Raw genomic sequence first — 13,587 nt, forward strand, 5'->3', positions numbered from 1 at the left:
TGGAGTGAAAGAGTTTGAGGGGCCTTAGAGGTTTATAAAGTCATGAGTGGTATAGATAGGGTTAATGGTGGGTGTCTTCACCTGAGGGTGGGATTTTCAAGACTGCAGACATATTTTTAAGGTGAGCGGAGAGATTTAAACAAAGACATGAGGGACAGTTTTTTTTTGCCACAGGGTGATTTGTGTGTTGAATGAACTTCCTGAGGAAATGGTGGATGTGGGTACAGTTACGTCTAAAAAGACATTTGGATAAGTACATGAATAGGAAAGGTTAGGAGGGAAATGGGCCAGGAGCAAGCATTTAGTTTGGAATTATGTTTGGCATGGACTGGTTGGACCGAAGGGTCTGTTTCCGTGCCGTATGACTGTATGACTCTATAAATTTGGGCTGGATATTGAGTAATATTGGGATGAGACTGGATGAGGCTGTATTGCTCCATAATTTAACAGCCTGTGGACACGAAGACACTTTTCTTGTAAAATTAAAAACTTAGTCAAAACTCTGACATAGTAAGAACTGCCTGTGCTGGAGTCAGAGATAACACAGTGTGGAGCTAGAGGAACACAGCGGGCCAGGCAACATCAGAGGAGCAGGAAAGCTGACGTTTCAGGTCGGGACCCTTCTTCAGAAATGGGGGAGGTGGAAGGGGGCTCTGAAATAAACAGAGAGAGGAGAAGTGGGGCTAGGGAAGGTAGGTGGGATGGTGATAGGTGAGTGCAGGTAGGTAGTGGTGGGGATTGGTCAGTGAGGTGGGACAAGTGGATAGGTGGGAGAGAAGATGGACAAGTTGTGTCAGCTGAAGGAGGCGGGGATGAGAGGGAGGGTTGGTCATGGGATGAAGCTGAGCGTGGGGAGATTTTGAAGTGAGTAAAGTCCACATTGAGACCACTGGGCTGTAGGCTCCTGAGGCGGAATATGAGGTGTTGCTCCTCCAGTTTGCAGGTGGTGTCATTGTGACACTGGAAGAGGCCCAGGATGGACATGTCACCCAGTGGGAGTGGGAGGGGGAGTTGAAATGGTTCGTGACTGGGAGTTGTTGTCGTTTGTCGCGAACAGAGCGCAGGTGCTCTACAAAGCTGTCCCTGAGCCTCCGCTTGGTCTCACCGATATAGAGGGGGCCACATTGGGAACAGCAGATACAATAGACCACATTGGCAGATGTACAGGTGAACATCAGTCTGATGTAGAAGGTTTTTTTGGTTCCTTGGATGGAGGTGAGGGGGGAGGTGTCGGGGCAGGTGTAGCACTTCCTGAGGTTGCAGGGAAAAGTGCTGGGGGTGGTGGGGCTAGTGGGGAGTGTGGAGCGGACGAGGGAGTCACGGAGAGAGCGGTCCCTATGGAAGGCAGATAGGGGTGGGGAGGGAAATATATCTTTGGTTGTGGAGTCAGATTGTAGGTGGCGGAAAGATACGTTGAATCTGGAGGTTAGTGGTGTGATATGTGAGGACAAGGGGGATTCTGTCTTTGTTTTTGTTGCGGGGAGGGGGTGTGAGGGCAGAGGTGCGGGAAACTCCAGAGAGACAGTCGAGAGCGTTTTCGACCGCTGAAGGGGGGCATGTTGTGGTCCTTGAAATAAGAGGACATCTGGGATGTTCGGAAGAGGAATGCGCCATCTTGGGAGCAGACCTCCCTTATTTATGTTTATTTCAGAGCTCCCTTCCCCCTCCCCCATTTCTGAGGAACGGTCCTAACCTGAAACGTTAACTTTCCTGCCCCTCTGATGCTGCCTGACCCGCTGTGCTCCTCCAGCCCCGCACTGTGTTATCTTGGTCAAAACCCATTCACTTGCGCAGAGTTAAAATTGAGCTGTTTGTGCCCAGTTTTGATGGAGATTGAGATCACTTGTGCCTAGAACCAATTTGACTTACAGCTCAGTATTGGGCCAGTTGCATCAGGGGTGACATTGGGAGTAAGCCGATGGTAAAGATCAGCGACGGGGAGGGAAAAATTGCTTGGATGCTTCGAGAACTGCAGGAAGAGCAGAGCGTAAACTACTAGATTTGCGTTGTTGGAACTAATTCCTTTGAAAATCAATCAATAAAAGGAGCAGCAGTATCCTGAGTTTAAAAAATAAACACGGCGCTGATTAAAAGCTTGGAGTCCTTGAGTGGTTCATGTGTTAGGAATGCTTAACCAGCGCCATGAATGATATCATACATCATATGATATGCAAAAAAAAAGTAGCAACGTTTTTTTTGCCTCAGTGAAGATTTATGCAGGCACTGTTCCTTAGTCTGTATACTGAATACAGGAGATTCGCTTGACGACAAACTGTGAAGATGTGGTTGGGGTGTGTGTCAGGCTCAGCTACAAAGCAGCACTCTCCCACTTAGAGACCATTCAGCTTCACTCCCAGTAAGACCTAAACAGGATTCGGTGGTTAATACTGCTGTAGTCGTGCTCCCCAGCTAGGTTTCCTTTGGACCCTGCATGTTGCTGAGATTCAACTAACACACTGAGCCAGTTTCCGGTAGTCAGAGTCAGAAGTCACACAACACCAGGTTATAGTCCAACAGGTTTATTTGGCCAACAGGTTTACTTGGAATCACACAAGCTTTAGGAGCACAGCATCTTCATCAGGTGCAGCTGACCTTCCAACAGGAGAAATGGAAGATCTTATTCACATAGTTCAATAAACAACATAATCCTCTGGGCGTCTAGAATCAAATTCACTGTCCCATTTTCTTTCAGTTCCAACTTCGACAGATTTTTTTTCCCTGAAGGATGGTGAAGGAGCAGAGTAAAGAAACCTACTTTTGTCGTATTAGCGATCTAAATACCTGTGGTGCATCTCAACATTGGCCCCCAATATCTCCCACTCTAAATGCTTGCTGTGTGTTTTGATGCCTTTATGGCTCTCCCCCAACCTCTTACAGCCCCATCTACCTGCCTGCTCTTCCCTCCAGCACCCCCAGTCATTGTCAGAGAATATCCGGCTCCACTAGCCCAACCTTTAGGAGCGGTTTCCCGGACGATGTAGGCCGCATTAGAGCTCGGGCTGGGTGACCCTGGAGGGAATGCAGAGTCAACCAGGGATGGAGCTGAGCTAGAAGGAAGCTTCTGTTGGTGCTCCATCACTGACATTTGGAGGGGAAATAAAAAAACAAGAAAACGAAACTTTGCTCCAGCCCTAACTCTTCATTCCCCATCCACACTAATCCGTGCAACCTGGTATCCTGTACCTGACCCATCACCCCTCCTACTCTCCAAGCCAATATATGCCGTGTATCCACCCTTTCTGGAGCACCTATGCTGATACATGTCTTTCTTCTTAAATCCTCATTACTCACATTCTACCTCTTGCCCTGTACCTGCCCCTTGGTACCCATACCAATCTATGCCCCTGTACTTCAATACCCCTTATCCCCATCAAGACCTGTATCCAGCCCTATAGCTCCTTGTCCCTCCATGATAACCATGTGCTTCTGTTAATCCCATGGCCTTTTTTGCCTTCTGTGCCAACTTTGTACCCACTTATGCCAACAAATTTGTAATCCCACTTTGAAGAGCATGTACCCACTTTGAGTCAATCAAACTGTGAAATAGCAAGCGCACTACCGTGACAATGGATGGTTGTGAAATTTGTCGCAAAGCTCTAATCTACAAATAGAAAGACTCAGCCTTGTGTCAACAGAGTGAAGCAGCAAGCTCTGATTTTTAAGAAAATTTTGAAGCTTTAATTTTCAAAGATCTAAAGAGCAAGACTTTTAAATAACATTTATGACTCCCTTGGCAATTACTTTTGATAGAATTTTTTGATACTTTATTTTACAGATCTCCTTCCCATCACTTCATTCAATGCTTTTTTGATAAGTGATTTTGACAGGTGTTTACCCTTGCAATGAAATTGACCGTTCATGAAGTTATGCACTTTTTACTGCTGGTGGTTTGCCATTCCAAAAGGCGCCTTACTTTGCCAAAAAAACCATCTCTCCATCTCCAAAGCTCACTTGACCTCAACCAAAGTTATCCCGAGCGGCAGCCTCAATATCCAAAGAAGTACACTAAGGTTAGGAGTCACGTAGTCACTGCGCACACTCCTAGGCTACCAAAGTGTGAATTGAGTGGAGACAGCTGATGGCTTAAATAGATATGCAGCTCTGCGAACTGTGCATGTGAGCCCTGATCTGACCCAATGGTCATCACCACACCACCTCCGCCTCCCCCCCGCCCCCCCCCCCACCCCCTCTCCCCCACCCTCAGCTTGGAAATAGGAGGTGCTGTGTTTGGGTGGGGTGGGACTTGCAATTTCCAGGCTCATCCATCGTTTTTGCTGTGGCAGAAGGAATCTCTCTTTCAAGGTGAAAGAGCTTGTCTTTATTCATCAGTGCATTGAGCATAGGAGTTGGGAGGTTATCTTGCGGCTTGGTTCGGCCACTGTTGGAATACTGCATTCAGTTCTCGTCTCCCTGCTGTAAGAAAGATGTTGTGAAATTTGAAAGGGCTCAGAAAAGGTGTACAAGGATGTTGCCAGGGTTGGAGGGTTTGAACAGTAGGGAAGAGGCTGAATAGGCTGGGGCTATTTTCCCCGGAGTGTTGGAGGCTGAGGGATGACCTTTTAGAGGCTTATAAAGTCATGAGGGGCATGGATAGTCTTAGGAAGGGGAGGTAGAACCCCTCTGATAATTAAAATCAAAACACAAGCCCCCGATCTGTTACAGCGGGAGTAGAAGTCCCCTTCTAATAATTAAATCTGAAGCACCCAGAGAAGCTTGGCTCACCTCGCCTAATCTGTTAAAAAGGAGTAAACTGTTACAGAGAAGGGGAGGTTAAATGAACGAAAATCCCGAATATTCACTTTATAAGTAACAATTAATTTATTTAACCCTAACAGTGAACAAATTAGCAGAACTACTACCGAACCGAACAATTCCCCCCAACTCCTAACTATTCCCTAACTGAACAAAATTCTACTGGTACACTATTGCAATAAACGTAAGTCCCATGATATAACCCAAGCAGTTTAAAAAAAAAGTTGAAACTTATTCTGTGTGGACTTTGAGAGACTGTGTCTTCCGGGATGCTGTTCCTTGTCCACTGTCTCTCAAGTCATAAACACCTTTCTTCCACTTATCCTGCTGCCAGGGATGTTTTTTCTCTGAGGACTCTTAGCTAGAAGTGCTGTGTACCTTTTTATGGATAAGATGGTGCTTTCTGAAAGAGGTTATTGATTTCTTGTGAGAGCTTGGTGCTTATTTCTTAGATGGAAGTTCGCTCTCTCACCGATTGTTTTTTTTTTCAAAAACCCTCTCCTTTTATATACCTTGGATGACATATCAATTTTCTTAGAATAGCATTGGTCCAAAGTTGTCAAAACCATCAGTTTAAATTCAATTAGCCTCCGATCGCTTAGTGTTTGGTTTATATTAATTGGCTGATTCCAGCTCGTTGCCAAAACGTCAAAACACACCTAAGGTTTACAATCACACAGCCAGTTGATACATGTTTCCTTTTCAGAACTGGCTGTACATCTTCAGCTACATACAGTTTTTTTTCCTGCATAAATCTCTAAGCTTAGAAAAACACCTTATCTCTTAAAGGAGCCACACACTGTTCTCCCTGATCATTTTCTTTTTTACAAACAAGTTCTAGTTTCCTGCCTTCCAATTTATGATTACTCTACACAGCTTCGTAACAATAGGGTGAATAGCCAAGGTTTTTTTTCCCCAGGGCAGGGGAGTCCAAACCTAGAGGACATGGGTTTAAGGTGTGAGGGGAAAGATATGAAAGGGACCTAAGGGGCAACTTGTTCAGACAGACGGTGACGCGTGAATGGAACGAGCTGCCAGAGGAGGTGGTGGAGGCTGGTACAAATACAACATTTAACAGGCATCTGGATGGGTACATGAATAGGAACAATTTAGAGGGATATGGTCCGAATGATGGCAAATGGGATTGGATCAGTTTTGGATATCTGGTTGGGTTGGACGAGTTGGAGCAAACGGTCTGTTTCCGTGCTGTATGACTCTATGACCACTCCTATGCCTCTACTCATTGGTAGAGGAGTGGACTTTCATGTCGACTGAAAGATCCCCTGTGCTATGGCAAAGATTCTGGAAATTGCAAGACCCTGCATCCAGTCATGTTCATTTAATGGGTAGGGATTACCACCTGACTTCAGTTGTTTCCAGCTCTCTCATTAGGATAATCTGTGGTGAATTGTAGAACCCTTGTTGAACTAATTGAGAATTAACAAGGTGTGAATTCTTGCCCTCTCTACTGTGTTTGTGTCTGTGTGTAAGGTTCAGATATTCATAGTGCAGTTGGAGCATGTGAGCATTTTAAAATCTCCCCTTCCTCGCAGTTAACTGGAAGGTAGTTGCTTGTTTTGCAGCCATGTTGTTTTTGCAATTTTGGTCCAACTTGTGTATCCAATGTCCATTATTCCACCTTAGCTGGCTGTACTTTCAGCTGACAAGGAGCTGAGCTCTTGTATTCCCTCCCTAAGTGTCTCCTACCCCTTTCTGCTCCTTTTAAAATACTCCTCAAAAATGATCTCTTTAATCAATTTGAGTTTCCTGTCTGGACCATTGAGTGTGGTTGAATTGCTGAGAAGTTCGGGGATAAAGACCCAGCCTCCAAGAGTTGAGCTTGAATGTAGTACTTAGGGCAGGGTGTTTGTTTGGGAGGGTGGGAGGAGATCAACCTGAAGATCTACCTGCCCCCTTTGCCCCTCTTCAAGATGGGCGCTGGAAGAGTTGCCCGATGTTTCAGTCAAAGTCATTAGAACCGACTATGGGATCATAATCTCACTTCTGTTTCTGTGAGTGCAGATCAGCTTTTCTCACCTTAAATGAGTGGCTGCACTTCCGAAGGTATGAGCTTAACTGCAAATTGCTTTAAAATGTCTGGTAGTCGCGAAAGGCATGGCACGTTTTTCTGTTTTCGTCTTTTAAACCTCCTAATCCCTGTATGCTCGAACGTTGCCAGACAATCCACTCTTTAAGTGTCGGGGAAGGCCTACGTGAAAGGTGCTACGTGAATGTAAATGACTGTTACTGTCGAACAGGCGGGTAACAGTTAATGGAAAGACATGTCACCGCGGTGCATTTTCCGCAGAAAAGGTCATTAATTTTGAGCAGGAGATGAGAGGCTTTCACAAAGTTTTTTTTTTGTGTGTGTGTACCCAAGGGCTCCGACTATAACATGTGTTTTTTGTTATGCAGTTGGAGGCAGAAGCTGTATTCCGTGCTATCACAGTCGCTGGCCAGACCAACTGTCCTCTCTATGTCACCAAAGTAATGAGTAAGACTGCTGCAGACATCATAGCCCAAGCCAAGAAAAAAGGTGGGGCCTGACTTTTCCTTTCCTGTCTGTTTTGCCTGATGGATGCTGTAAGCCATTTGGGGTAGAGCACAGCTTTGATGCCAAACCGTTTATTTTTCCTGTTGCTATAGGTAACGTGGTGTTTGGAGAGCCCATCACTGCCAGTCTTGGCACAGACGGCACGCATTATTGGAGCAAAAACTGGGCCAAGGCTGCAGCTTTTGTAACTTCGCCACCGCTCAGTCCAGATCCCACCACCCCCGACCACCTGATCTCCCTCTTAGCGAGGTAAAGCTTGACAGACTGGCACTCGGAAAATAACTGTGCTTTTCTCCCCACAGACCTGCTGAGGCTCTCCAGTACTTTTCAGTTTCAGATTTCCATCGTCCGTAGCTCCTTTGTTTCACATTAGTGGAAGTCAGTTCCAATCTCCACACTGTAGGAAGGATGGTGGAGGCTTTGGATTTAGGGTGTGTTATCTGTAAGGAGAGGTTGGACAGACTTGGATCGTTTTTGCTGGAGTGTCGGAGGCTGAGGGGCGACCGAATAGAAGTGTATAGAATTATGAGAGGCATAGATTCGGTGGATAGTCGGAGTCTTTTTCCCAGGGTGGAAATGTCAGATACTAGGGAGCAGAGGTTTAAGGTGAGAGGAGGAAAGGTTTAAAAGAGATATGCAAAGCCAGAGGATGGTAGGTGCCTGGAACACTTTGCCAGGAGAGGTGGTCGAAGCAGATATAATAGCAACATTTAAGAGGCAATTAGAAAGGCAGGGAATTGAGAGGTACAGACTATGTGCAGGCTGATCTGATTAATTTAGAATGGATGGGCCGAAGGGCCTGTTCCTATACTGTACTATTCTATGTTTGAAAGTAATTGACTGACTACAAACTTGTTACCATGGCTAACATTGGACTGTGTTGGATTTTTATTTTCTGCTTAATTTTTTGCGGAATGTGGGCACTAGTAAAACAGGCCCATGCTTGTTAATCATCTCTAATTTATCATGAATTGACTGAAATGGCATACGTGGCCATTTCAGAGGGTGGTAAAAACCAGCCACGTTGCTCTGGGACTGGAGTCACACGTAGCCAGATCACGTACAGACAGCGAAATCCTTCCCTAAAGGACACGTTCCATGTTACTGATGGAGGGAAGGGACACTTTGATTGCCATGATGTTAAATTTATAGTAAAAGCGTTAATCAGAACATCAAGGTGCACAGGTCCCGTCCAACGCTGTGTCCCATGTCGATATTTATTCGGAATCTTCCTGCTGTCTTGATATGTTGGGCGTGCATTTTGGATCAAGACCCCGATGCAACAGTCAAGTAGGAATCCCAATTGCATGCTGGGAGCTCAACAGTGATTTGCCCAAACTGGCTGATTATAGAGTCACTGAGATGTACAGCACAGAAACAGGCCCTTCGCTCCAACTCGTCCATGCTGACCAGATATCCTAAACTGATCTAGTCCCATTTACCAGCACTTGGCCCATATCCCTCCAAATCCTTCCTACTCATATACCCATCCAGATGCCTTTTAAATGTTGTAATTGTACCAGCCTCCACCACTTCCTCTGGCAGCTCATTCCCATACACGCACCACCCTCTGTGTGGAAAAAGTTGCCCTTTAGATCCTTTTTCAATCTTTCCCCCTTAAACCTGTGCCCTCTAATTTTGGACTCCCTTACCCTGGGCAAAAGACTTTGGCTATTCACCCTATCCATGCCCCTCATGATTTTATAAACCTCTTATAGGCCACCCCTCAGCCTCCGATGCTCTGGGGAAAATAGCCCCAGCGTATTCAGCCTCTCCCTATAAACATGGCAACATCCTAATAATTTTTGTTTCTGAATCCTTTCCAGGTTCACAACATCTTTCCTATAGCATTCCTTTTAAGATTTAAAAAAAATATACTTTTAAGAAGCTTGATCTCTTAATGATTGGTCCAATTGTAAATTTCTTGGATTTTTAAATAAAACTGGTCCATGCGGCGTGGTGACCTTGACCTGGAAGCAATACGCACAGGAAGAAGGTTAAGACCAGAGATCATGTGGCCTGACATTCAAAGGATAGTGATTGTCAATAAAGTCGGAAGCTGAAGACAATCAACACGTAGATACAGACACTAAGAGAAAGCAGATAGATAGGAAAAAATATATTTCATCCTCAAACTTAGAGCAATATTCCCTCACCTTGCTGCCTTTCCAACATCATAACTAACATGCCAACATGAAATGCCTGCCCCTTTGATTTTGCAATTCAAATTATTTTCTCCATTGATGTCTTCGAGATTATTGCTAGTCAATGTTCGTTTGTGGTATCAGTCATCCGATACTTCGTAACTTAAAAAGAAATATTTTGCTTTTAAGCTGTTGACCTGCTAACTTTCATAACAAATTCTCAACACATTACGGAAAAAGTCAGAAGTCACACGGCACCAGGTTATAGTCCAACAGATTTATTTGGAACCGCACAAGCTTTTGGAGTGCTGCTCCTTCGCCAAGTGCAGCTAGCGAAGGAGCAATACTCTGAAAGCTTGTGTGATTCAAAATAAATCTGTTGGACTATACAGTATGGATGTACACACTGTACAGACAGAACCAACACAGTGTGGAGCTGGAGGAACACAGCAGACCAGGCAGCATCAGAGGAGCAGGAAAGCTGATGTTTTGGTTGGGGTCCCGACCCGAAACGTCACCTTTCCTGCTCCTCTGCCGCCTGGCCTGCTGTGTTCCTCCAGCTCCACTCTGTGTAATCTCTGACTCCAGCATTGGCAGTTCTTACTACCTCTGTTGGACTATAACCTAGTGTTGTGCGACTTCGGACTTTGTCCAGCCAAGTCCAACACCAGCACCCCCACATCACATTACGGCAAGTTTAGGGTTTTAAATGTGTTAGGCTGGGTTCCTTTGAGCCCCTGTCCTGAGCACTGCTCAGTTTTGTCTGAGCAGTGAATAGTTAAGCCAAAAATCTCCAGCCTCAGGTAGTTGCAAGTCAAAAGCATTGCAAGATGGCACGTCTGAATAGTGAGTTGTAGAATAACATGGCTCTGGAAATGCTACTGTGTTTCATCAGATTATTAACACGTTTCCTACCGTGGAGTTTCTGTGTTACGAAAATAAGTCCTTTTGGCACAGCCTCCTTTGCATACACTGATCTCTGAATCATTTCTGCACACAACAGAAATTCACTGCTAACTCTGCTCAGTCCAACTCAGAGAGGGCCACAGGATACTGTGTGTAGGAATTTTGCCGGTGCCAAAGTTCACTGGAATTATTCTTAGAACAGAGGAGGTTCAGGGGAAATTTAGCTGAGCTTTTCAAAATGATGAGTGGTTTTGTTAAGATAGATAGGGAGAAATGGTTTCCACTGCGAAGAGCTCAGTTACAAGAGAACACAGATTTCAGATAATTGGCAAAAGAACTAACGAGCTATAAGCCAGTTTTGTCTGTATGATGTGTTATGGTATGGTGGAAGCAGACTTAACAGGAATTTTTGAAAGGGTATTAGGTAACTATCTACTGGGGGAATATTTGTTGGGCTCTGGAGCATGGGCAGGCAAGTGATTCCAGTCCTTCAGAGTGCAGTTCTTTCATCGGCAGAATGGGGTGAACGGCCTCTTGTTCCTTTAGCTAAGTGCCTGGTTATTGTTTGAGTGCAGCGACTCTATAAATGTGAGTTTTTCTATCTGTTGAAGAGCTATCTGCATATGAACAGGAGTTCTAGTCATCATGAGCGACAATCATAGCACGGAATAAAATAGTAACTTTTTTCTATTTTCGTAATTTCTGTCCTGAGTTCAGACCGAACAGGGTTCCAAATCAGAAGCATAGCTGTGGGTTGGCTCATCAGCCATTTAATCGTATTGGACAGATTTACTGTTACTGAAGCATGGAACATTACTGCAACCACAGTCACTCTTAGACTGTGTGCAGCGAATGAAGCATTTTCTAAGTCTGTTGGTGCACAAACTAAGATCAGAATTGAGCCATAATTTAGCAGGCATAACTTTGGCTGTTTCTCCCGCTGAACATGTCAGGGATTACACTCTACTTAATCCCTTGACTGTCTTAGTCCAGTGGGTATATTAAAGTAAAAATAATTTGGTTTTGATTTAACCTTATTTTTCTAACCAATCTGCTCAGTGATGTTATTACACACCTCTGGAGCAGCTGGGACTTGAACCGGGCCTCCAGGTCCAGGGATAGGGGCACTACCACCCCACCATATTGCAGAAGTTTTTTTTAAAGCTTTCTCATTGGTCAGTTGGGCTGGATGTCAGAAATGAAGAATGGTCCCCCTTTTCAAGCGAGGGCCCCAAGTTCTTGACATTACTTAAACCTCAAACATTTCAATGTCTCTAGTCCAGGAGAGAGCACCCTTAAGAATTGGTGTGATTCGCATTTTACTTCTGTACAGCTCCCATGGCCTCTGAGTTAGGTGACTTCTTAGAGCTAATATCTAAGGCTAAAAGAGATGAAGCTAAGAGATTGGGACCTTTATAGAGAATCAATAGAGAGTTTCACCCATAATGGAGACCTAGATCCAGTCCCGTTAATGCCTCTTATTTGGTTAAGGTATGTCAATGTCCTATTAGGTGTGGATAGAATGATACCGCAATAAAAATTTCATGATTGTGCATTGTTGCCAATCAGTTTGTTCCTGTCCTAATAGTGTTTGGTCAAATATTTGCCTCCTTTATTGTACCTCCAGTGCACACCGAACACTCAAACAGATTTCAAAACCATTCTTGTTTTGCAATCTGCGAAGCGCCAAAAAAGAGAGATTCTCCAGGGAGCTTTGTGTTAAGTGCATCTGTAATCTCACACAATATTACATTAGCCTGTGGGCAGACTAATTGTAAACTTGTTGGCTTTTTGTTTATGACTAATACTGGAGGTGGAATGTGGATATCACTGCCTTGTTGTTAAATGACTGTGCCTGGTCTTTCTCTAGTGGTGACTTGCAAGTAGCAGGAAGTGCTCACTGCACGTTTAGCACAGCGCAGAAGGCGATCGGAAAGGATGATTTCACTCAGATTCCTGAGGGCACGAATGGGGCAGAGGAGCGGATGTCCATCATCTGGGACAAGGCAGTGGTAAGTGGAGTTGTTGCGCGAGCCAATCTGTGGTGAGATTGTTTGGTCGCGGTTTTCTGCCAGAAAGCGGCACTCTTAAACATTTATGTGCCCAGAAGAGACATGTTTTCTTTTAATCGATGTCCAGGAATGTGTCTGGAATTTCAGTCCCTTCACAGTGTCGCTGATAGGCAGCTGTCTTCACTTAGAGCCAATATTATGGTCCACCCCAGCCCCCAATCTCCAGAAGTGAATTTTTAAAACCGAGGATCTCAGGCTTTGAAGACCTTTTTGTTTAAGTTCAGAAAATACAGGAATGTCATTTTTTTTTAAACTTGCGTTTGAAAGGAACATGGCCTGTTCCCATCCCTGGCTCTCTGGGAGGCTGAGCGATTGATTGTGAACCGTTTTCTGTTCTGCAGGCGACTGGTAAAATGGACGAGAACATGTTTGTGGCGATAACGAGCACCAATGCTGCCAAAATCTTCAACCTGTACCCGCGGAAAGGCAGAGTGGCTGTGGGCTCTGACAGTGACTTGGTCATCTGGGATCCCGACGCGGTGAAGACTGTGTCTGCCAAAACCCACCAATCGGTCAGTGTCAATCTTTTACCTGGCATTTCTTTTTCTTTTCTAACCTGGAACGAGGCAGTTTGACCTGCCTACTTTGCGATGGCATTTACGCTCCACGTGAGTCCTCTGCCACCCTGCTTCACCTCGGCCTGTCGATTTAAAGCTTTTTCTCAGGTTTATGTAGCTTCTGTTTAAGTACATCAGTGCTCTTTGCTTTATCTATTCCATGTGTGTGTGGGTTACACATTATAACACTCTCTGGTTAAAGATGCTTCCCCTGAACTTGCAAGTGGTGTCCATCATATACTCACACCACATATTTATGTTCATGTCAGTGAACGTGTCTTGTGAATTTCTGCTACATTCCTTTATTGGCTTTATTTGAGACAATATTCTGTTGACAACGCCTTGTTGTGTGCACTGCCATACAAATGGAAACACTTTTACTGTGTCTATGCCTTCAAACCTCTTCTTTATTTTTGTCGTTTTTTATTTGTCCACAGGATGTGGACTTCCCTGGCATTTGGTGATCTCTGTTATCAATAGAATTCAATTATCTCTTTAAAAGTACTGAGGAAAATTCTGACATGTTCTTCATATGAAATAAGTGTAAAGCAGGAGCTTAGTGCATGAAACTGCACTTTCAGAAAGCAGTTTAATTCCTGTAG

The 13,587-nt window shown here is 44.7% G+C and overlaps 1 protein-coding gene across 1 annotated transcript in view; it reads left to right on the plus strand.

Moving 5' to 3' along the window:
- Window positions 1–13,587, plus strand: part of LOC109923870 (dihydropyrimidinase-related protein 3-like) — a 228,487-nt gene that overhangs the window by 142,211 nt on the left and 72,689 nt on the right. The window contains exons 8-11 of the mRNA XM_048603930.1: window positions 7,168–7,288; window positions 7,399–7,555; window positions 12,227–12,368; window positions 12,770–12,940. Of these exons, the coding sequence (XP_048459887.1) occupies window positions 7,168–7,288; window positions 7,399–7,555; window positions 12,227–12,368; window positions 12,770–12,940 (591 nt within the window). The remainder of the gene's footprint in view (window positions 1–7,167; window positions 7,289–7,398; window positions 7,556–12,226; window positions 12,369–12,769; window positions 12,941–13,587) is intronic.

The sequence above is a fragment of the Rhincodon typus genome, chromosome 12, assembly GCF_021869965.1.
Source record: "Rhincodon typus isolate 14 chromosome 12, sRhiTyp1.1, whole genome shotgun sequence".
Classification (NCBI taxonomy): Eukaryota; Metazoa; Chordata; class Chondrichthyes; order Orectolobiformes; family Rhincodontidae; genus Rhincodon; species Rhincodon typus.